The sequence below is a fragment of the Megalobrama amblycephala genome, linkage group LG11, assembly GCF_018812025.1.
Source record: "Megalobrama amblycephala isolate DHTTF-2021 linkage group LG11, ASM1881202v1, whole genome shotgun sequence".
Classification (NCBI taxonomy): domain Eukaryota; kingdom Metazoa; phylum Chordata; class Actinopteri; order Cypriniformes; family Xenocyprididae; genus Megalobrama; species Megalobrama amblycephala.
In genome coordinates this window covers 3,027,590-3,052,937 of record NC_063054.1, presented here as the reverse complement: position 1 = coordinate 3,052,937, position 25,348 = coordinate 3,027,590, and the positions used below count along the sequence as shown (strand labels likewise).

The following is a 25,348-nucleotide window of genomic DNA, read 5'->3' as shown; positions in this document are numbered from 1 at the left end:
TACAAGCATAAGCACAAAGTATAGTTCACTTTTTATGCATACTCGAGGGTCAGCGTATAGTGTGCGTGACGCAAATTTCGTCATCAGAAGTGTACCCGTTGGATTTTTATAATACACTTCGGATGACGAAATTTGTGTCACACACACTATACGCTGACCCTTGATTACGTGTAAAAAGTGAACTATACTTTGGGCTTCAGTCCACAGAAGAACCAATCAGAAGACTTAAATCATATGATTTCAAGATGAATGACGTTGTGCATATGAGCCTCTTTCAATTGCCGAGCTGCAAGTTTTTATCATGTTTTGTCCATCGTTACAGTAGCAAGTAGACAGTAGACTTAGAGGTTTTTGCAAAACAAAAAAGAAGTTAAATACCAATGAAGTGACTAAAGTGACATTTTTGAAAATAAGGCATTTCAATAACTGACTAATAACCTTTTCATTGCCATTAAAGTGAACTGACTGAACCTAAACATAGGAGCCTGGTGGTAAGAAAATGCTCATTTAAAAGGAAACATGTCAGACAAACTTGTGGTTTTTGCAATGGATATATTTCAAAGAATCGAAGTTTTCATAAAAAAAATATTAAGATATTAAGATTTCAACATTGCTGAAAATCAGTATTATTTTTCAGTATATCAGAATGATTTCTGAAGGATCATGTGACACTGAAGACTGGAGTAATGATGCTGAAAATTCAGCTTTGATCACATAAAATAAATTTTAAAATATATATTAAAACAGTTATTCAAAATTATAATATTTTGATCAAATAAGCAGAATGTGAAGAAGAGACTACCTTTGAACAGTAGTGTGTATTTATACCATATTCCAAGCCTGATAAAACTCACAACTTATATTCTGTATAATTGTAATAATAACCAATTATCAAAACTATCAATTATTATATATACATATATATATATATATAAACATGTTAAGCTTTGAAACAGGTAATGGAAACACTAGTCCTACAAGTGAGGTCACTGTATATTTATATCATGCTGACAAATGGTTAGTAATCTTCACCTAGTTCACTGGAAACTGTTAGACAGTGAGATATTAATGTTTTGAGACCCATGACAACACAATGTTTACATATGTTGTTTTGGTTTTGATATCAATCTAATCTAGACCACATCATTTTTTTTTTTTTTTTCAATGTAAGAACTACATTCTGTATTTTACATTTTAGGACATTAGATTACATTAGTTGTTTATCTGTACCAGTGAGTAACATCAGTGACTCTTCTTACTGTAAATCTTCGCTTTATAGCTTCTTCTTTCAGTTTTTGTCAGCTGGTTCGTCAGATGGGCATTCCCGTTACGTGTATATACTGCTCTGGAACTTACACTTCATTAAAAATAAATCGTTGTATTATTTATAAACAAGAGTAAAAGTTAATTTTGAACTTTTTAATCATCTTTTGAGATCATATCAAATTATTTCCTGGAGGATATGACGCTAGCTGGCTTTTTTCTTTTGAAATGAGTGATTTAAGCACGCTTTGTTGTGGTAAAGTGTTAAAGAAAATCCCCTGCTCATCCAACAGCACTCTAGAGCATCGCGCGCGTTCAGTTGCTCACGTTCACAAACACAAAACGCGCCGATGATGCCTAAATAAGTGTTCTAGATATGCATCTCTCACCACGTTTAGAGGTGTAGTTTTTTTTTTAATCTTCTCTCATTCATTCAAAGTGCTTTATTTGAACCCGCTGTCGAAGAAAGCAGAAGTGCGATGATCACGTGTGGTGTGGGTGTGTAGCGCGCGCTGCCCTGTTCTTCATCATTTCACACGCTGCTCTGAGGGGCTGTCATGAGCTCTGCTGCCATTTCAATGGTTATAGATGAAGAGTGGACACATTCCTAACAGGTAAGAATTTACATTTATAGAAAATGTCAGATTTGCTTTTACAAAGGCTATTTGAGAAATGCCTGAGAAAAAACAGGATGTGTTCATGTGGTTGTGTGCTTTAAATTATCTAGGGCAGCGATTTGCAACCTTTTCAACCCAAACTTTCAGTGTCAGGAGCTAGAAAAAAATCTAGCTTTTATATATATATATATATAAAAGCTAGATTTTTTTCCTGAAACACTTTATCTTCCTTTAATGTACATACACTGAAAAACAAATGTGTAAGATTTACTTAAGATTTCACTGAGAAATTGCTTGCATATTTAACAAATAATTAAAAAGAAACAGAATATAACATTGAATTAAATGTGAAATTTTGAAATAGTATTTTCATATAAAACTTACTCCATTACTCTGTTTTATTTACATTAGCATTACTACAAGACATAATCCTGAGCGGATCATTATTTACACTAAAAAATAGCTGTAAAAATTTACACAGTAAAAACAACACGAGTTCCAATGAAACAGTAACATACCGTAAAAACAGTGCATTGTTTTTACGGTATATTACTGTTTCAATGGATTTTTTTATTTTTTACAGCTATTTTTTTTATAGTGTGGAAAGTTATTTAATAATGGAAATGACATGGAAATTTCATTTGGTTTCTTCTCTGTAAAACCTTCAGGCACCCTTAGGTTTAAAAACTGGATCTAAAGTGTTAAATGTCATATATTGAAAGCAGACAAATAAAAAAATAATAATCAGATGCACTTGAGAGGTTTGTTGTCAGCATTAAACAAAGAAATCATTAATATTTAATGAAGATGTCAGCTTAATTTAGACTCGTGCATTAATGATAAATAAAATACATTTCAGATAACACATATCGCCTGGTATCTTCATAGAGAGCATCATCTCTAATAAGGTTGAGCTCGTTTCTAAAAATCCGCCTGGAGTGTCTAAAGCATTCGCGTACACTTGACTGAGCATCACCAGTGTCTCGACACTAACGATATGAGACGAGGGCATTAAAGGTTTCATGTAATCCGAAAGTCACAGCAGTGTGTGTCTTAACACCCGTACAGTGATTTAATGACTATAAGGAGGTCACAGAACACAATGAAGACTAATGCACTTAATGTACACCTCCTTCTCTCTCCACTGACTTTGTATACATGTTTTTCTTCACACTGACCATCAATGGCATTATTACTGCCAGTTCAGCTGTCCCGGTCAGTGTCATTGAAATATTGCTTTCTCAATCCTCAGTAGAGTTCTTGTGTAAGGTCAAGGTTTTTCCCCATTGTGAAAAGCGAGAAACGGGTAAAGGAGGGACTCTTAGTCAGTGTGTATTTCACATAAACCTATAAGCTGTGGGTGGTTTAACTGTTTGAACTTTAAAACGTCTTGCTCAATAACTGCCTATTGCATTTTGGTCTCATTTACCACTCAATTTACATAATGTCTACGGCAAGACCGTTAAAGCGGTGATTCATGTACCAATTCATGTGGTTTGTTTCCACTATGTGTTTCCGTTCTGATGCACCTCTACTCCCCGTGGATGATGGGGTCGTGATGAATATTTCAGAGGCTGTCTTGTCTAGCTGGGGCAAAAGCAGGGAGTGGTACATTGTGTTTGGCGGAGATGAAGGGGACTGGGGGTGTTTTACTCTGGATCAGACATGAGACAGAAACACTGAAGGGTTTCACCTTCTGCTGCACATTAACGGTCACGTCAGACCTAAACCGCTTAGTTGCGCAATTCAATGTCCAATTCCTCAAAACATTCTTTTGAATCAAAGTAAGAGAGAAATATTGATTGTAGGTTCGAATTATTGCAGAATAAACTGTCTTCATTTTTTTTTTTTTTAACACCTCAGACCTGATTGTTTTTCAATGAGCAAAAACAGTTTGATATTTGCAATTCACTAATGTACACTCTAAAACTGTTGGGTTAAAAACAACCCAAGTTGGGTTGAAAATGGACTTAAATTGGGTTAAATGTTTGTCCAACCTGCTGGTTAGTTTGATTTAACTCAACTATTGTTTAAAAATGACTATATGGCTGGCTTAAAATGAACCCAAAATATGTTGGAAATTAAAAATCAGGCACATAATTACTAGAGGCAACAGTAATAATCAAAAGGTGAACATTTATTAATAAGCAATTTAATAAATGTTTATTATTTAATTATTATTCATTAAAACTAATTAATAAATGTTCATTTTTTTTAAACATATTAATAAATGTTCATTTCCAACCTATTTTGGGTTCATTTTAAGCAAGAAATACAGTCACTTTTAAACAGTAGTTGGGTTAAATAAAACTACCCGCAGGTTGGGTCAAAACAGCCTAACCACAGGGTTTGTCCATATGTAACCAAACATGGGTTGTTTAACCCAGCATTTTTTAGATTGTAGCATAGTTAAAATATGAGGATTATGTTGTTTCAGTCGTGGCTTCCATTGATATGGAAAAAAAAAAATCTAATAAAAAAAATTAAGACTTAGAGTTTAAACATACAGGATGTGAACTAGCGTTGAAGATTTTTATAAAGAACTCGTACTGTTACAGTGAGCACTGCTGTAAGGATGTAGAAAAAAGGTACGATGGTAAGATGAAATGTCCGAGTAACGCTTCTCAGGAAGTCAAAAAACTTGTTCAGTTGTTTGTGGTGGTTGCAGTGGGTGAATCTGAATCCAGCTTTGAAAGATAGCAAATTGTTTGCAAATATATGTGAAATACAGAAATAGAAGAGAAGCCACTTTAGGCTTTAATGCCTTTGAACTTTTTGTTCAACATATTTAGATTTGCTTAACATATTTAGTTAAAACACACATTTACATACACTGCGTTCCAAATTATTATGCAAGTGACATATCAGTAAGATTTCAGTACAATAAACATTCAGATTTTAGTTTTTCTAAGAAAATGTTTGTTTGTTTATTTATCCATGTCTTTTTAGATAACTGGTATCAATCTCAGACAAAATAATTTGCCAGATTTATGGAAACCCTACTTAGATGTCGTTCCACATTATTAAGCAAGTCACAGTTCTCATGCAATATGGGGAGGAAGAAAGATCTTTCTGAAGATGAAAAGCATGAAATGGTGCAATGTTGTGCAAAAGGCATGAAAACAACTAATATTGTGTGAAACTGAAAGGAGATTATCGAATTATCATAAGATTTGTGAGTGATTTAGAGCACAGCAGAACTCGGTCAGATAAAGGCTTATTGAGGAAAGTTCCTGTCAAAAAAATGTATTGTATTAAAAGGGCAGCTATAAAAAAAGCCAATGTTGAGCAGTAAACAGGTATTTGAAGCTGCTGGTGTCTCTGGAGTCTTGAGAACCTCACCATGCAGGCTGGCAGTTGTGCGTAAAGATGCATTTTAGACACCACTAACCAAACCTCACAAAGAGAAACATTTACTGTGGGTGTAGAAATACATTTTCAAACAGTTTTATTGCTGTCAGGTTTTTTTGCAGCATGGGATAGTGAATAGTGCATTGTACAATAGTGCATTGTACTATGCACTATCCTCGTTTTTATACCATAGCTGAAAATGGCCAGTTAAGAACTCCACATATCTTGCAAAAGTCATTTTAATACCCTCCATCTCACTTCCCAATAATCCAGCCCAAATCATCACCCACCAGCTCCTTGCTGACGTCACAGTCTTGTTGGAACGTGGTGGCCATTCACCAACCATCCAGAAATCCATCCATTTAGACCATCCGTTGTAATACGGCATTAGTCAGTGAATAAAACTATTTAAAAATGAGTCTTCATGTATTTCTAAACCCACTGTAAATGTTTCTCTTTGTGAGGTTTGGTTAGTGATGGCTGAAATGCATCTTTACGCACAACTGCCAGCCAGCATGGAGAGCTTCTTGAGACTCCAGAGACACCAGCAGCTTCAAATACCTGTTTGCTGCTCAACACTGGCTTTTTTATAGCTGCCCTTTTAATGCAATTAAGTTTTTTGACAGGAACTTTCATTAATAAGCCTTTATCTGACCGAGTTCTGCTGTGCTCTAAATCACTCACAAATCTTATGATAATTTGATAATCTCCATTCAGTTTCACACAATATTAGTTGTTTTCATGCCTTTTGCACAACATTGCACCATTTCATGCTTTTCATCTTCAGAAAGATCTTTCTTCCTCCCATATTGCATGAGAACTGTGACCTCTAAGTAGGGTTTCCATAGATCTGGCAAATTATTTTGTCTGAGATTGATACCAGTTATCTAAAAAGACATGGATAAATAAACGAACAAACATTTTCTTAGAAAAACTAAAATCTGAATGTTTATTGTACAGAACTCTTACTGATTTGTCTCTTGCATAATAATTTGGAACGCAGTGTATTTTGTTTACCTATTTTTACCTATTTTTAAACTTGCTATTTTTATTTTATTTTTTTATTTTTATTAATTTTTTTTATTAATTTTTATTTTTACATTATTTTTTAATTTTATTTAACTTTTTAATTAAATTATTATTAACCTTTTTTCATTTCAATACTGTTGAGCCCTGCACATGACGTGAAAAATAAAAAGATATTGTGTACACATATTAATAATTTGTTCTCATGACTTAACAATTTAACTCGATTACAATGATTCGTTGTTTTTTTTTTAAATAAACGAGGGGATGAATTAGTACAACAAAGTAGTACAATGATTAAATAAAATATGGCCATTAAAATAATAAAGTGTGTGAATGGTTTCTTAAAAAAAATAAATATACTTCAAGTTAATTTTATTAAGTAAAGTTCAAATATATTTTTAAATATACTTTATGTAGCAAGTATACTGATATTAATGTATTGGGCGTGAAAATGCTTGGTTAAAAATAACCTAAGATGGGTTAAAAATGGACAAACCCAGCGGTTGGGTTAAATGTCTGACCCAACATTCTGGGTAGTTTTAATTAACTCAACTATTGTTTAAAAATTACTATATTACTCACTTAAAATGAACCCAAAATAGGTTGGAAATTACCATTTATTAATATGTTTCATAAATGAACATTTATTGAGTTTAATAAATAATAATTAAATAATAAACACCTATTAATAAATGTCCACTTTTTGATTATTATTGTTGCCTCTAATAATTATGTGTCTGATTTTTAATTTCCAACCTATTTTGGGTTCATTTTAAGTCAGTCATATATTCATTTTTAAACAATAGTTGAGTTAATTAAAACTACCCAGCAGGTAAACATTTAACCCAACTGCTGGGTTTGTACGTATTTAACCCAATGTGGATTTTTTAGAGTGTAGTATACTTGTAAGTGTACTGCTTCAATACTACTTAGGACTAAATTGGCCCACTTTTTAGTGTATACTTTAAGTGTAACTGTAGTAAACTTTGAGTACACAACTACACTCTGAAAAAACGCTGGGTTGTTTCAACCCAAATTTGGGGTTAAAATTTAATTTAAAAAATCCAGACACAACCCATTTAATTTAAACAACCCAGCATTTTTTAGAGTGTAGTTTACAACTATGTTCTTCATTTGTACTGCAACTAGACTACAAGTGAGCTTATAGGTATACTGATAGTTTACTAATTAGTCATTTTATACAGTATAAATGCAGTGCCTTTTTTTCCTTCCACATCACATGCAGTACTGCTACAGTTCTCTTTCTCTGCTTATTCTCACTTCTCTCTTTATTTTTTCCCCTTAGATATGATGCATGAAACCACTGTGGCGCAGGGCATCATGACAACAATGAACCAAAGTGTGAAGATATGTCAGATATCGTATCAGGAGGACCGCATTCCTCTGATGGTGCTGTACATTGTGGTTTTCATCATCGGCCTGCCAGCCAACTTGGTCACGGTCTACCTCACCCTCCACCAGGTGTGTCGTAAGAACGTCCTCGGCATCTACCTGCTCAGCCTGTCCGTGTGCGATCTCACGTACCTCTTCACGCTGCCCATGTGGGCGGTGTACGTCAGTAGAGACCACGAGTGGCCCTGGAGCTCCATGGCCTGCAAAGTGACCGGCTTTGTGTTCTTCAACAACATGTACATCAGCATCTTCCTGCTCTGCTGCGTGTCCATCGACCGCTATGTGGCGGTGGTCTACGCGATCGAATCTCGCGGTCTTCGCCAGAAGCGGATCGCAGCTCTCATAGCGTTTTCCATCTACATGGTAGTGGGCTTGGGTCACACGCCCGTCTTCGTCATGCGCGAAGGGGAAGTTGCTGAAGGGAGTCGCCGCTGTTTTGAGCCCAGCCACGGCTCAGAGTTGGTTATGGCATTCAACTACGCTCGGGTTTGCATAGGCTTTTTTATCCCCCTCGCCATCCTGATCTTCACCAACAGGGCCATTCTTGCAAACGTGCAGGCCAGCACGGGCCTCCAGCCCCATCAGAAAGAAAAGGTGCGTTACCTGGCTGTGGCGGTGGTGGCGCTGTTTTTGATCTGTTTCGCGCCGTACCACATTATCTTGCTCGTGCGCGCCATCACCTTCCACTTCTCCGAGCTGCGGGAGCAGTGTCACTTTGAAAAGTACATCTACACACCTTATAAAATCTCTTTGGGACTGTCGACTTTCAACAGCGCCATCAACCCCATTCTTTACGTGCTCTCCAGCAACAATATCCGTCAGGAGATCAGGAGAGGGATGGCGTCGCTGTGTAACAGAGTCATCTCCAGTCAGCGCTCGACGCACAGTAGCCAGCACAACATGCACAGCTCCAAAAGCAATTCAGATCCCGTCCCAGCAAAGGGCAATGAAATGAGAACTTGTTCCATGCCATGCTGAAATCGTAGAAGCATTGGACATTTTTGGCTTGACGTTGGACCTTAAAGGGGATCTATAATGCCCCTTTCACAAGATGTAATATAAGTCTCTTGTGTCCCCAGAATGTGTCTGTGAAGTTTCAGCTCAAAATACCCCACAGATCATTTATTATAGCTTGCCAAATTTGCTCCTATTTGGGTGTGAGCAAAAACATGCCGTTTTTGTGTGTATCCCTTTAAATGCAAATGAGCCGCTGCTCCCCGCCCCCTTTCCAGAAGAGGGCGGAGCTTTAACAGCTCAACAACAACAAAGCTGGAGAATCTCACGCAGCCAAAATGAGGATTGTCAGTAACGGTGTTCAGCCTTACATTGTTCAAACCGGAGTCGACACTGATGGAGAGACTCAGGAAGAAGTTACAACTTTTAGAATGAAACTGGACGTTTCTGAACGGTTAGTGGATAAATTTATGTAGTTGCTGTGGAGTTGATTCAACTCATCCACTAGCATGTGCCGTCATGTTCATCTTTTGTGTTGAATTGACCCTCGTCTGTGAAGCAGTCCAGCGTAAAATGACGGCAACAACACTCTACTACAACCAGAGTTGCCAGGTTTTCACAACAAAACTCGCCCAGTTGCTACTCAAAACCAGCACAAAACTAGCCCAATTGCATTTCTGGGGCAGTCCCCCAGTAAAAATTGCATTCTGGGGGGTAAAATCTGTGTATTCGCCAGTTTGCCCTTGTAAAATTTGCAATCCAGGGGCTAAATATAATGTTATTTGGGGTCAATTCAACTCGCGGACATGAAAAACAACCTGCGGCAACAGTGATAAAGTAGCCCAATTCCACGGGAAAACTGCGGACTTGGCAACACTGATTACAACAACTCTTCCTCTTCTCTAAAGCAGCCCAACATGGCCTCACCCACTTTGTTGCGAGTTCTTGGGTTTATGTAAATTCTGGGGTTTGTGATGTCACCAACCCGGGATGAAGCCTACCAGCCAATGGCGTAGATTTGGTTTCAACTTTGGGGAGGTTGAACGTTGGTATGGTTGTATTGTATTGGGGGGGGGTTGTAACTGATGAATTTGAATATTGGGGGGGGGTTACTTCCCCCCATCCCCCCCACAAACTACGCCCCTGCTACCAGCCATTTGTTGTAGTCCTTAAAAAGTGATTTCTGTAAAAGCAAATATCTCCCTTTGCATTGAACTTCATTGAGTGTCGTAACTTTGCAGATGTTGTTTATGCTCAAACAGCAACATTACACACTAACTAAAGTTAAAAAAGTGAAATCATAATCAACCACCCCTTGAAGTACAAACCCGGAATGGGAAAAAGTCAAGGTGCAGATTTGTTTGTTCCGTAAATACAATGAGAACAAGGTGTATCACAGATCTTGCAAAAATCAGAAGTGAGTTTCCTGTTATTGGACTATAAACGGAGAGAATCTCACGATAAGATCATCTCTGTGTTTTTCACACCTTCTAATCTCTTCCGTCGCAGAATGTTTGAGCTGCAGCATCTGAAAGTCTTGCATTGGACTCATCTTGAGCATATTTCTCTAGATTGTTGAGAAGCTCAATATAGTTTTGCAGATACACAGGAAGGGGCCCAACTCACTTGGTTTTGTTTTTACATGGCTTTTATCTGGAATCAGTGATACTGATGAATAACTGATACTGTATGTTCACAAAACAAAATATTAGCAAAAAATGTGCAGAAAATTCTGAGAATTTCTGCACATCCAAAAGGTATGAATACCAATGCATCCGCAGACATAATCTGGAATAACATTTAATTTACGTGCAACTAAGTGCCTCAAAACTCTGAATAACTTTCAAAGATTTGATGCCACAAACAGGCAAATCCAGTGTCTGGTTCGTTGTGGCAGTTCAGTACTCTGTAAACATGACTTCTGATTCCAAGTGAGTTGGTGACAATGTGCAAATGGAATCCCAGAAGTTGTATCAAGCCAGCCAATCAGATTAGTTGCCATTTTTTTGTGTGCAATAAAGCATCAAATGGTCGGTGGATGGTCTGTAGGATAATGTCCAAAACAAACAAACAACATACGGTATCACTGTTTTCATTCTGAAATAATTTACTGTGACACAGTACATGTAAATGTGTAGGCGTTAAAGTGCATGCCTTTTAGCGATAACAGTGTTTGTCAAGTACATGCATATAATTACTTAAATTATTGTTTGTTTGTTTTTTATAAGATTTTATAATGGATGTGTTTTGCATTATGTTGAATTTTGTTTGTTTGTTTTCATGTTATTTTAATGAATGTCATTCTCAGGTACAAAATCTATTGTATTATTTTTCAAGCTTTTTTTGGTGTAACACTTATTTTGCTTGATTTTCCCATTTGTCCTATTTTCCCAAGTCTCATTTGTAAATTAGACTTTAATAATTAGCAGTCGAGCTTTTCTCATACAGTCAGCAGTAAATTATGATGGCCATTTTTGCACATAATGCTATTCTTTTAAGAAACTGTAAGCTTGAGCAAGATTACAAGAGCGTAACACAATTCCTCATATATAAACTCAGCATAAACCAGCTATATTGGAAAAGCTGTTCTTAAAAACATGTTTAATATGTGTTTCACAGACACAACATTCTCAGGACACAATGAAAAGTAATTTTAATGAGTTAATGTGATAATTTGTCAGTTCAGCATTAAATATCGAAACGGTTGGTTTCTGTGGTCTGAACTATCTCATGTTGACCTATTTGTGTGCTTTTTAAATGTGACAGATATGCGTAAAAAAAAAAAGGAGAATGCTGACTTCTGTATATCCATCGTCGATTAAATGTTGAGCAAGTGCAACATCCTTCCTCAGTCACATTTTTGAGTGTAACAAAATTCTTTAATGCAAAAGCTACAAGCCAGACAAACACATGGTCATCTGGTATGTCTTTCCTGAATAATTAACTCAGTGACCAAGATAAGTTCCTAATCGGCCCTTCCCTCAATGAATAATTAAGTAGCCAGCAGCTGTCCTCAGCCAATAGCAGACAATAAGCCCAAAGGTTCCCGCCCCTGTTGTGAAGCACTGGGCATCTGGCTGGTAAATTGCAATCGCCCTGCATCAGTTTGCGGTCATGTGTTTGTAAATTCCACTTACATCTCTCATCACATCAAATGTGTGAAACAAACAATGTTTCTGTGAAAGATGGTTAACAACGGACATTCAGAAAATAAGACTATTCTTTATCTTAGACTGCAGACTACATATAGTAAATATGGCAGTGAATTATTTGGCCTATAATACAGATCTAGGCCTACTGTAGTTCTTTACAAATCTATAACAGATCCCCAGAGCTTGAGTGTTTTCCTTTAAAGCCGTTTCCTTTTGTCTTTTTCTTTCTTTCAGAGTATCCATCTTGATATGTTTCATGAAGTGTGTGAATTATTAATGCTTTAACAAAGAAAGGCTCTACAGAAACATCCTGTTTTCAGGCACTCAGTCCTTAGATCTACCTAACTGTCTGTGGGAATTCATCACTCTGTCCCATGGGATCACCTTTCAAAACCATATATTTTAGTGTTGTGAACCTTTCGTTTAAAACACATCACCTACCGTAAGCCTATTTCATGCCCTTCAAAATTAGTGTAATATCTATATATTTTTGCAAGTAATGGTTTTTTTATATTTTATTTCTTTAAAATACAGGGTTCAACGTTTGAATGGTAGTCTTTGACCATTTTACCTTGCAGTCATGCATTTAACCCAAAAATTAACATTATTCCAATAATTTATTGAAATATATAGGGCTTTGAAAATGAAGATTTCAAAAGGAAAGTTTATTAAGAATGAGAATTTAGGAGGATATTAAGATATCTTGAATACTTTTAGAGTTACAGGCATGGCAACTATAGAAAAATAATATTTATGGCACTCAGACAGGTATGTTCTATGCCATTGAGATTATAGGGAAAAAATTAGTTTCAACATTATTTGTTTTTTAGATATTCATCTTAAAAAAAAAAAAAAAAAAAAAAAGTATCATCTGTTTGCAAATTGACCCACATTTAGTTTTTGACCTCTGAAAATGTGTATAATTTACTCATGGAGCCACAATGACATGTCCATATCTCTGGGGTTGAACCATCAAGGGTCTTTAACATGAAGACACCAAAAGGAAAGTATGTTAAGAACCAGAATCTGAAAGAATATTAAGATATCTTTAATACTTCTTGAGTCACAGGCATGCAAACATGAGGCAAAAAAAAAAACAAGAAGTGCTTTTGCCATTTTTGAACTGTCACTGTTGGCGTATAAACAATTGCTAAAGTCAACAGATTTTACTAATAGACCAGCCAATCTCTGTAAAATCTCTGTAAAAATAAAATAATGATGCTGGCATCTTTCTAAAATCATTTTACACCCATTTAATTTGGCTCCAAATCTCAGGTAAAAATGGTCATTTTGACCCCCTCTACAAAATGGTGGATTACTCAGTAAATACAAATCTATGACATTTAATATTTTGGCTTTCATCACTATTTATATTTGTCTTTCTACAGAAAAAATAGGAACAAAATCACAAATTTGAGCCGGCAACCTCTGGTTGAGTTGCCACGTAATGACCCTATATTAACCAGTGTATAAAGTTATAAATATGGATGTTTTTCTTACAAAAAAGCATATCTTTGCTTCAGAAGGCCTTTATTATAGTAATTATAGGATGGCTTGAGGGTGAGTAAATTAAAGGATACTTTTAATTTTTGGGTGAACTAACCCTTTAATTAAAAAAAAAAAAAAAAAAAAATCTTTTTCTTATTCATTGTGCGCATGCGTGCACACTGAGGGACGCGCCAAAATTACTGTCAGTGTAATCACCTGCTATTCCTTTAACTGTATTTTGGCACGAACATCCTGAAACAGGTAAATCTGTGGGAATAATGGGACATAACGGGAAACAGCTGACTGCATGAACCATTTAAGGTCAAAATGACAGTTTCAATGCAGCTTCAAAGGGCTTTAAACGATACCAGACGAGGAATAAGGGTCTTATCTAATGAAACGATCGGTCATTTTCTAAAAAAAAAAAATACATCTGTATATGCTTTATAAACACAAACGATCGCCTTGCACGTGCTTCTGCTTTCTGTATTCTTCAAAAAGCTTACGCTGTATGTCCTACACCTTATTCTACTTACGGAAAAAAACGGAAATGGCGCAGCGTTCGTTCCGTAAGTAGAATAGGGAAGGCGTAGGACATACAGAGTAAGCTTTTTGAAGAATATGGAGAGTGGAAGCACGTGCAAGGCGATCATTTGTGTTTATAAAGCATATACAGTTGTATTTTTTTCGAAAATGACCCTATCATTTCTCTAGATAAGACTCTTATTCCTCGTCTGGGATCATGTAGAGCTCTTTGAAGCTGCACTGAAACTGACATTTTGACCTTCAACCCGTTGAACCCCAGTGAAGTCCACTATATGGAGAAAAATCCTGGAATGTTTTCCTCAAAAACATAATTTCTTTTTGACTGAAGAAAGACATGAACATCTTGGATGACATGGGGGTGAGTAAATTATCAGGAAAAGTTTATTTAAAAGTGGACTAATCTTTTAACCAGAAGCTTCACATCCTCTAGACGTAGCCTAGTATGTAAAACATGTATATTAAAGACATTTAACGTTCACACACATTCGTTACACATAATCTCGCATCTCCACCTGCTGGTCATGATATGAACATGTGAAAGCCTATAAAAGCTTTTTCATTGATTTTAATGCGTTCCCGCGCTTTCCGCTAAACCTGTAGATGTTCTTTGAAAATGCTGCAACATTTCATTTGACCGTATTGCAAATCACATTCAGATATATAATTATTATAATGTATTGTGACTTCATAGTGTAAGCTAAATTACACCATAGAATCAAAAATAGGCTGTACAACAGTCCCAGTACGGTTTGTTCATTAGTATTATGACGAATGACCATCACCACTGTACTTGACAACATAGTTTAAGATCTTAAACATAGTTTGAGAGAAGTTAAAATCCAGTTAAAAACAAACTAATTGTGAGACTGATGCTGTAATGTCACATATTCAGCCAATAGGGGGGAGTGCTGTCCCACTTTTACCTCTCAGTCATGTATTTAAAGGGATAGTTCACCCAAAAATGATCATTCTGCCATCATTTATTCACCCTCAAGTTGTTCCAAACCGGAATGAATTTCTTTCATCTGATGAACACAAAAGACATTTTGAAGAAGAACACCTGATTGACTTCATCAACAGTATTTTTTTTCATACAATGGAAGTCAATGGGGTCCATCAACTGTTTACAGATATTCTTCAAAATATCTTATTTTGTGTAAATAAAAACTGACATTTTTATTCACCTGTTTGTGAGGGGGCATCCTGGCTCCCTTTCTGTTTACTCTTTCTATTAAACCAGTTTTAAAAACATCATTGGATAAAACCCTGACATTGGTGCCGCTTGCAGAAGTACTCAGGGGATCTGGGATTGTTGGATATGTGAGATATGTGAGAGCACAGAGGAATGATTTGTGACGCAATGTGGAGAAAAAAACAAAAACAAGGTGATGATGTTGGACATCGGTAGGAAGAGGAACCTTTCACCCCAGTTTCCATCCCGGGAGGATGTTGACATGTCACAGACCTAAAATTTCTTGGGAGTGCACCTGGACAGCAGGCCTGACCTAACATAAAGGATCTTAGTCAGCTTTATTTTTTGAGATGGCAGTTCAGTTGTAGATTTATATTCACTCTTATCCCTGTAAGAATAACACTTCACCATGTTGTACTTAATGCACCTTTTAAATGGAGAATCCAGGTTTTGTAGAATTAAAAATGTGAAGCAAAACAATCTCAACATTTGCCGTCTCTGTGCCAGTAACACTCCATAACCCCGTAACCTTAAAAACTCTACTGCGCCGTCTTTTTTTGCCATTTCTCCTCTCACTCGACCCACTCGAGAGACGCTCATTGACAGATGGTCCGGGCATTACCCGGCATCATGTTTTCACAGCCGACTTTATCTTGGCCTAAAGCCTGGACACACAAAAGGAAAACCAAGTTCATGTTTTCGTTCAAACTTGTATTTTCTGGGATGATCACTCGTCTCCATAGTATGAAAATAATAAATCAGCATTTGTATTACGATAATAAAAAATCAGACTGGAGCAGATCCTTCATTAACCCCGTCATGTTTCTGATACAGACTTTTTATATTATTTACAGATTCTTTAACACCCTGCACTCACATGACTGGGTGTATTAATAATATTATAATGTTTCAGACAAATGCATTTTTTTACAGCACAGCCTTGCCCAAAATTATGTCTCTTTTCCTTCCTGTGTCTGTGGTCAAACCCCAGCTGCTGTCATGGTGATTGAGGGGTATTTCCAAATGAGGTAGTGCTCAGTTTGTCCTGGTGGCTTCCAGCTTCACATGGCTCTATTACCTAATTTCCATTCTCAAAAACATGCACAAACATCACTTTGTGCTGCGTTGCATATATTTACACACATTTTTAAAGATGAAATCATTTGTTCATGAAATGGGAAGTTGTACTGCTAATAAATAGATACACAAATGCACACTTTAGTATGGAGGAAGGAAAATCCTGCCATTCAGTTTCACCCCTAATAAAGCCCAGAAGTAAGTCATTGTTCTCCTAAAGGTAAAAATGTATGGTCCAGATGTATTATTGTCAAGTATGGTAACAAGGTTTAGTATCAAGTGAAAAAATAATACTTCAATAATAATAATAATAATAATTTAAGTCGCTAAGAAATGTTAAAACATTTTTTTTTCTAACAGAACAACTTATTTCAGTTTATTAATGTCATAATCACTATATTATTCTTATTTTTAATTTATGGTTTTATAAATGTTCTACTGAAGACTAAGAAAATCATTGTTAAACTGCATTAGTCCAGAAATATTAGTGTTTTTCTTTTTTTTTTTTTTTTAATCAACAATACACTCTAAATAAAATAATACTGGAATAAAAACAACCCTAGTTGGGTTGAAAATGGACAATTGGGTTGTTTTAACCCAGTGGTTGGGTTAAATGTTTGCCCAACTATTTAAAAAAAAAAAAAAAAATTACTATATGTCTGGCTTAAAATGAACCCAAAATAGGTTTGAAATTAAAAATCAGACATAATTACTAGAGGCAACAATAATAATCAAAAGGTAAATATTTATTAATAAGCAATGTAATGTTTATTGTTTAATTATTATTCATTAAATTTATTAATAAAAGTTCATTTATTAAACATTAATAAATGTTAATTTCCGACATACTTTGGGTTCATTTTAAGCAATCAATACAGTAATTTTTAAACAATAGTTGAGTTGAATAAATCTACCCAGCAGGTTGAGCTGGCTTTGTCCAATTTTAACCCAACTTGGGTTGTTTTTAACCCAGCATTTTTTAGAGTGTGGAGACCTGAAAATGCAAACACACACCAATTACACACATGCACATTTACCCATAAACACAATTTACTTTTTTGCAATAGAACCATGTATAGATATACAACTAACAAGACACATAATTGAAATTGTGAGTCAAAATTATATATAAAAAAAAACAGAGATGAAGGTATTTTACTAAAAAGACATAATACAAAATAAAAATACATAACATTACAACTCTTTTGTGATCATCAGATGTCATTGTCCAAAAGCCCTACATCTAATCCATAAAGTTTACCAAGAGGCCTGCTCAGATTTCAATTAGATTAAACACTGCTAATGACTCTCTCCCTCAGAACATTGAGTCCCACTGCCCACATCTCATCCTCTTTTGTGCCCCTCTGTGCATCTGCAGTTTCACTCATCAGTAACTCATTACTGTCTAGATCCACAAAGATCCAGTTCCATTTCTTAACACAAGGATTTATCTTAACAAAGAGAGAGGAAATGATCCAAATATGGCAGTAAATCTGAGTTCAGAACCTCAGAAGTGTCCAATGAAGATTAGCCTTGCACTTGGGAGAATTAGTCATTTGCAAAGCATCTCAAACAAGAAAACTGCTTTTAAGTGAGAAAACAGCTTCTCCGAAACATGTCTTCATGCATTCAGGGCCTAAATACATAATACAATGTACAAGTGAAAAGATACTCCAGTACACAAACAATCAGAAGAGTATACTCTGAGAAATGCTGGGTTGTTTCACCCCAAATTTGGGTCAAATATGGACAAACCCAATCGCTGGGTTAAAAATTTTATATAAAAAAAACTTAACCCAACGGCTGGGTTTGTCCATATTTGACCCAAATTTGGGTTGAAACATCCCAGCATTTTGTTAGAGTGTACACTATAAAAAATGCTAGGATAAAAAAGTTGGGTTGAAAATGGACAAACCTAGCAATTGGGTTGTTTTAGTTATTTAGTAATTTTTAAACAATAGTTGAGTTAAAACTGCCCAGCAGGTTGGGTAAACATTTAACCCAATCGGTGGGTTTGTCTATATTTAACCCAACTAGGGTTGTTTTTAACCCACCATTTTTAGAGTCTATACAATAAAAATGCTGGGTTGTTTTACTGCAAATTTGGGTCAAATATGGACAAACCCAACCGTTGGGTTAAAAATGTAATTAAAAAAAAATGTAACCCAACTGCTGGGTTTGTCCATATTTGACCCAAATTTGGGTTGAAACATCCCAGCATTTTGTTAGAGTGTACACTATAAAAAATGCTAGGATAAAAAAGTTGGGTTGAAAATGGACAAACCTAGCAATCGGGTTGTTTTAGTAATTTAGTAATTTTTAAACAATAGTTGAGTTAAAACTGCCCAGCAGGTTGGGTAAACATTTAACCCAATCGGTGGGTTTGTCTATATTTAACCCAACTAGGGTTGTTTTTAAACTCACCATTTTTAGAGTCTATACAATAAAAATGCTGGGTTGTTTTACTGCAAATTTGGGTCAAATATGGACAAACCCAACCGTTGGGTTAAAAATGTAATTAAAAACAAATGTAACCCAACTGCTGGGTTTGTCCATATTTGACCCAAATTTGGGTTGAAAATGGACAAACCCAGCAATTGGATGGTTTTAACCCAGCAGTTGGGTTAAATATTTGCCCAACCTGCTGGGTAGATTTATTTAACTCAACTATTGTTTAAAAATTACTGTATTGCTTGCTTAAAATTAACCCAAAGTATGTGGGAAATTAACATTTAATAATATGTTTAATAAATGAACATTTATAGGTTTAATGAACAATAATTAAACAATAAACATTTATTAAATTGCTTATCAATAAATGTTCATCTTTTGATTATTATTGTTGCCTCTAGTAATAATGTGTCTGATTTTTAATTTCCAACCTATTTTGGGTTCAGTTCAGTCAGACATATAGTAATTTATAAACAATAGTTGGGTTAAATAAAACTAGCCAGCACGTTGGACCAACATTTAACCCAACTGCTGGGTTTGCGTTTTTTAACCCAGCATTTTGTTAGAGTGTACATGTCTTGTAATGATGTCCTTTATTTAGGGTAAGATCAAACTGTTGTTGTCTGGGTGAGAGTGTTCTTATTGCTTCTCTCCTCTGGTATGAGTGCCGTAGCCGAACAACAATTGACTACAGAAATGCTAGTCTTATTGTCTCTGAGTCTATGCTCAAACGTACTGACATTCATAGTGACCGTTTCCTGCTGAGCAACACTTGAGGAGATTTTAAGGTCAGGATTAAGGTTGGAGGGATCCATGCAGCTGCTGATCAGATCATCACCCTGGACTTTCTGCATGTGGAAAGTTCCATGAATTTTCAGCTCAAGAGTGGAGGTGACAGTCTGCATGCACACGACACAGCGGAAGCCTGTCAGCGAGTTGTGCAGGTCTGGGTGCCTCTGACAGTGTTCCAGGAAGTCCTCCTCACTGTGAAGAGGAAGCTTGCAGATGCGGCAGTTGCCCGTGTCCAAGCTCCTGCTGTGGGTGACCTTGTGTTCAGTCAGAGTTAGCAGGGAAGGGAAGCGCTCTCCACAGATGGGGCATTGGCAGTGCTTGGTGGGGCCTAGATGAGTCTGGACGTGCTCCCACAGTGCCATCTCAGTGAAGAAGGTCTTGGAACAGTCTTTGCATTTGTGGCTCCCTTGGATTGCCTCCACTTTGCGCTTGAGAGTGCCACTCTCCCCGGGCTGGATGTGGTGATCTCGCAGCTGGTGGTTGGCGAGCAAGGACTGCATGGTGTAAGAGGCACCACAGATTTCACAGGCAAACATAGGATCGTTCAGATTTGCCTTTCCTTTGCTTTCGGTGGGAGGGCTAAACAGCAATTCCACCTTACCGACTCTTATTTCACTATTCACTGGCAGCATTCCAGCGCTGTCCTTGGCAACTGGTTCGGAGACAGGTGGAGGGGTCACGTTGTTACCTTCAGCACTCTTGGCACAGAGTTTCTCGACCTCGAGGGGAGATCTGGTGTTGGTACAGACGCAGGGACTGCATTTGTCGCTATGTGTTGTGATATGACACTGCAACTCGATGTCTGTGGTAAAGGACTCTGCGCAGAAGATGCAACTGTACATCTTGCATTGTTTGTCGAGATGTTTCTGTTTGACGTGCAGGTGCAAGTCATGCTCTTGCTTGAAGTCCCATTCGCACGACGTACAGTGGAACGTGGTTCTCTTGTTACTGTGTTCGGAGGCCAGGTGAACCTGAATAGACACCTTAGAGTCGAACACCTGCTGGCAGAGGGAACATCGGTAAAACACAACGGTGTGCATCTCAAGTAGGTGCCCATGTAAGTCTTTGACACTGGTGAAGGACCTACTGCAGCTCTCACAGATGTAGAGCGTAGACGAATTGCTAAAATGAGACACTGTGTGTTCCTTAAAAGATTCCTGGTTTGGGAAATCCTTCAAACACTCTGGACACGTGAATTTTGGAAGCATACTCTTCAGGTGGGAACTCAAGTGAGTTTGAAACAGATCCAGATTGGTGTATTTAGCCCCACAGTGGTCACAGATGAAGTCGGTTGAGGGTAATACACCATTGCTAGTTTTTTTGGCCAGACTCTTGATTGACTGGGGCGAACCCATTGTCCTCCCCTCTTTAAGGTTCATCAAGTTCTTGTGTGTCTTTTTGATATGCTGCATCAGTTTTACCTTACTGCTAAACGTAGGCAAATGTGCGCAGTATGGACAGAATTGCAAAGACTTCCTTTCTGCGGTTTCTTCCGCATCTGGATCTAGTTTCAGGCTCTGGTTTTTACAGTGCGTCTGCCGCACGTGATTATCTAGCGTGTCCTTTGTCAGGAATCCTTGGAAGCACTGCGAGCAGAAAAAGACGTTGCTCTCGATTAAAGCCGAGTTGTGTGATTGGCGAACGTGCTCTTGAAGGGCTTTCAGGTCCTTTAAAGATGTGGGACAGAAGCTACACTGAAGAACCGTCTGAACAGCCGCCGTGATTGCGGCTTCAAGCAACACGGAGTGTCCTAGCATCACATTAGCCTCTTTCTGGTGCTCCTTTAGTTCAGATGGAAAAGTCTCAGAACTTGAGTGGATTTCATTGTCCTTGAGTTGGGTCTGTGGACGTGCTCTAGGGTCCATGTGACAATGAACACAATTATTGAAAACTTTGAGCTTTTTGGAGATTCCTAAACAATTGTTTGAGACAAACTGAGACTTTCTCTTTTCTACACAAGGAGCCAGTTCTGCAGCACTTGGAGTGGCTGGACTGGAGATGTGTGAGGTTGCACAGGTGCATTCTGCCACTGAGAAGCCTGATTGATCTTGTGAAGGAAAATTTGGAGGTTGTTTTTTCCCAGATTCCCCCACAAGAGAGAGATGTCGGGAGGACATAGCACTACCCTGTTCATACTGATTACTCAAGCCCTGTTTGCTTTTTGTGGGGCTCTCACTGCTGATATCCGTTTGGGATATTTTGAGAGATACTGAACTATTTCCAGGCAAAGGGGTGTTTGCCCTCCTGCACAGTCTCTGATGATCTCTATGTGTGTCTCCCTTGAATCCAAGGTCACATCTATCTTCATGGTCAGTGGAGGAGTGAGCAGGGGAAAGAGATGCTAAACAACATATTTCATCTTCCCCAACATTATGATTTGCTATGGACAGAGAAGAGAGGAAAATGTATTTACAACTTTCATAAAAAAAGTTTTTGCCAAAAACAGAAGAACGGACACCATTAGTGTTAGGGAGTAACTAACTAAATTAAGTACATTTTCAGTATTGTGACACTCAAAATTTTGTCAAAGTAACATAGCTTTTCCAGTAACAAGATATTTTCGCCAACAAGGAAAACTGCCACTGCTGTTTTTTGTTTTGCTGTAACCCTAATTCATACCCTAACTGTTATTTGTGCAAGTCCCAATACTGTTTTTGGTGAATTGCATTGCTGCATTTTGTTAAATTGTGATGTAGCGAACTACTTTTTTTTTTTTTAAACAATAGCTACTTTAAATTATGAGCTTCCTCAACACGACTCACTTTAACCACAACTATAAGAATTCCTCTCTTCTAGTTCAAGAGCTCTGTCCTGCTGAAGTCTGGCAGGTTAAAATATAACTCATAAGAGCAGACTAAACACCAAAAATATGAATTGGATGCTCTTTTTCACACTTTTTTTAGATGTAATTTGCTCGGTATGTGGCCACATAATGAGCAGTCCCACTGTGACTAAAATTGCTGTCAGTGTGAGAGGACCGGATTCACAGTTTGAACAAATGGAGTGCCTCTGCTTTAAAGTACTGAACATGTACAAAACCCAAATCATGATACCAAATTATACACTGAATCAAAAGATTAATGTATCTGCTTTAAAGGAAAAATATATAAAAAAAAACATGTGTTCACATGATTAGCAATTACAAAATATCATAAATCCAAAATCATTTGTAAAGGCATGATTCATTCTGTTATTGTGCATATAGGGAATTGCAAACACACATAATTCAAAGGTCACACAAACATGCAGAAACACTAAACCCTGAATATAAAACCCTAGAGGTCTCTCTTCTTTTTAATCTGCCTGTGTGATACAGAGAGAGATGGAGAAAATATTCACAGTTTAATAATGTAAAGGATACTGGTGTGGGAATGTATTTGTGTGTACCTGAACCATGGCAGTACGTCGGTTTGCATTCTGATTGCTGTATGTTTGCACTCTCATGTTCTTCAGCACCTTCATCCTTCTCCTGCCCACGTTGTTCCCTTGCCTCGTCCCTTTCTTTTCTCCTTTCCAAGGAACAATGCTTCTTCCCCACAATCACACTATCTTCCTTTGTATTTAACCTGTCATCTTGACCTGTGGAGAAAAGATTGATTGCAAGAAAAGGTCATGGCCATAGTATCAAAATATAATATAACAATGCAAAGAAATCAAACACTTAAATGGCATTTTTTTGTGGACCATCTGGTACACTATAGCACCCCTGTGGCCTGAAAAAAGCAAAGAGTAAACAAATATCACCATTTTGATCTGTTTTTTATCCAGCAGGGGAGTACCATTGTGTGTGCATGTTGGCATCTGTATTCTGTGATTTCAAGGTGACATAACAGAGCCACATGACATGATGACTGCAGGAAATGAATAGATTTAAACCCTCAGGGAACTTTCAAACACTCATATGTACGCACATTCGTTTTCTGTCATGTTTGAGACTTTTCCTTTGACCTCTATTGTTTTTATACCGAGTTAATATTTTCTGTTCCCTACTAAATTCTCACATAAACATTTATGAATCCTATAAAGTTTCATTAAGTTTCACACTATTTAGTATGTTTATTAAGCCATTTCCTCCAGATTTTACCATACTTGTTGGGGCATTTGTCCCCGCGATGTTGGCAAAACATCTCTCTCTCTTTCTCTCTCTCTAACACACACACACACACACACATTCAGTTTTGACTAGCTGAGCTGAAGAGACAACCCTAGAGTTAACTCTAAAAAAAAAAAAAAAGAGTTAAAAACAACCCAAGTTGGGTTGAAAATGGACAAATTGGGTTGTTTTAACCCAGCGGTTGGGTTAAATGTTTGACCCAACCTGCTGGGTAGTTTTATTTAACTCAATTATTGTTTAAAAATGACTGTATTGCTTGCTTAAAATGCACCAAAAATATTTTGGATATGGAAATTTATTAATATGTTTTATAAATGAACATTTATTAATAAGTTGAATGAATAATAAATAAAAATTAAATTGTTTATTAATAAATGTTCACCTTTTGACTATTTCTGTTGCCTATAGTAATTGTGTCCAATTTCCAACATATTTTGGGTTCATTTTAAGCCAGACATATTGTAATTTTTAAACAAATAGAACCCAGCATTTTTTTTTAGAGTGTATAATATTGCATGGATTTTCATATCTGAATCATGTGCATTACCTGTATGTAAATTAGATTACTCGAAAATGCAATGGAAGTGAAATGAAAGTTCTGCTCCAAAACAATTTTAATCTTTGCTCAACATTAATCTGAAGCCTAATGATCTGCAACTAATTGGGGTCAATCATTCGGTTTGTCCCGCGGTCTGATTTCACTCAAGACAAGGAAGCAAGTGATTAAATAATAATAAAAAAGCTTTCGTACCTTTCAAAGATCTGGGCTTCGCCTGCTTTCGACGAGTCATTGTAGGACTTCAGCAGCTGTCAATACAGACGGGTTAAGTTCCTGTCCACTGTTTGCAAACGAAGGACAACACAAGAGCCAATACTTGCGTGCTGTTTCATGGACTAGAATAGAGGGAAAGCACATTAATATGACGGGCAAAGGGGCTCGCCCCCGCCTACAGCAGCGGGATGACTCCGTACACGCTCTGCGCCACCGGGGACGCGCGCGAGATGCGTAATCGCTGAACACACACACACACACACGCGCACACACACACACACCGGCATCCCAAAAGACATTTTTTATTGCTCGAGTTCTCAGTTATGTTTCACGACAATATTAACTTTGTCTTGTTTTGTTTCTACTTGAATTTCAGTAAAAAAAATTGCATGTAAACACTAATGAGAATATTGTGTATATGAGGTTAGAATATCTCAAATAGTTTGATTTTGGAAGAATTTGATGTTTGAGATGTTTGAGTTTGTATTTTGATTGCAGATTATCTTGACAAATCTGAGCACAGTTTGAAATCTCTTCTGAAAGAGACATCTGAGGTGATTTCCTGAGGAGCCAAAGATTTAAAGGGATAGTTCACCTGAAAATGAAAATTTTGTCATCACTTACCGTCAAGTTGTTCCAAACCTGTATGGGTTTCTTTCCTCTGTTAAACACAAAATAAGATATTTTAAAGAATGTTGGTAATCAAACCATTGACTTCCATCGGATAAAATACTATGGAAGTCTATGGGGTCCAATGGGATCAAATGTCTGGTTGCCAACATTCTTCAAAATATCTACTTTTGTGAACAACATAAGGGTGAGTAAATGATGACAAAATTTTCATTTTTAGGTGAACTATCCCTTTAAGTGAGTCTTGATCTACATTTAAACTCACTGATATATAAAATCGCTTTGCATAAAATTGATATTCTTGCCTTCTTTAAAAAAAAAAAAGGGTAGTAGGTCCACATGAAGTTTGACCCATTTTGCCTGAGCGTTCAGTCAATTATTGCTTTTGTTTCTTTAAAATCAGAAGAAACGGCACAACTTATCCAAGACGAAATGCTATAACATTATCAATATCTATAATATACCATCAAACATATGGCACTGTCGTGATGAAATCATCAGAGGAGC

The 25,348-nt window shown here is 36.9% G+C and overlaps 2 protein-coding genes across 2 annotated transcripts; one reads left to right on the top strand and one right to left on the bottom strand.

The window, feature by feature from the left end:
* The first annotated feature begins 1,561 nt into the window (after window positions 1-1,561).
* gpr132b (G protein-coupled receptor 132b) lies at window positions 1,562-8,829 on the top strand. Its single transcript, XM_048208330.1, has 2 exons — window positions 1,562-1,877; window positions 7,567-8,829. The coding sequence occupies exon 2, from the start codon at window positions 7,569-7,571 to the stop codon at window positions 8,649-8,651; it is 1,083 nt and encodes a 360-aa protein (XP_048064287.1). The 5' UTR covers window positions 1,562-1,877; window positions 7,567-7,568; the 3' UTR covers window positions 8,652-8,829.
* Window positions 8,830-18,863: 10,034 nt separating this feature from the next.
* Window positions 18,864-24,470, bottom strand: znf521 (zinc finger protein 521). Its single transcript, XM_048208329.1, has 3 exons — window positions 24,191-24,470; window positions 22,713-22,904; window positions 18,864-21,705 (listed from the first exon to the last, which is right to left on the bottom strand). The coding sequence occupies exons 1-3, from the start codon at window positions 24,228-24,230 to the stop codon at window positions 19,142-19,144; spliced, it is 2,796 nt and encodes a 931-aa protein (XP_048064286.1). The 5' UTR covers window positions 24,231-24,470; the 3' UTR covers window positions 18,864-19,141.
* Window positions 24,471-25,348: the final 878 nt, after the last annotated feature.

Coding starts and splice junctions, on each gene's coding strand:
- gpr132b (XM_048208330.1), top strand. CDS start 7,569: ATGATGCATGAAACCACTGTGGCGCAGGGCATCATGACAACAATGAAC.
- znf521 (XM_048208329.1), bottom strand. CDS start 24,230: ATGACTCGTCGAAAGCAGGCGAAGCCCAGATCTTTGAAAG. Junction 22,905..24,190: donor GAAGCCCAGATCTTTGAAAG/GTACGAAAGCTT, acceptor TTTTCTCCACAG/GTCAAGATGACAGGTTAAAT. Junction 21,706..22,712: donor GACGTACTGCCATGGTTCAG/GTACACACAAAT, acceptor CTCTGTCCATAG/CAAATCATAATGTTGGGGAA.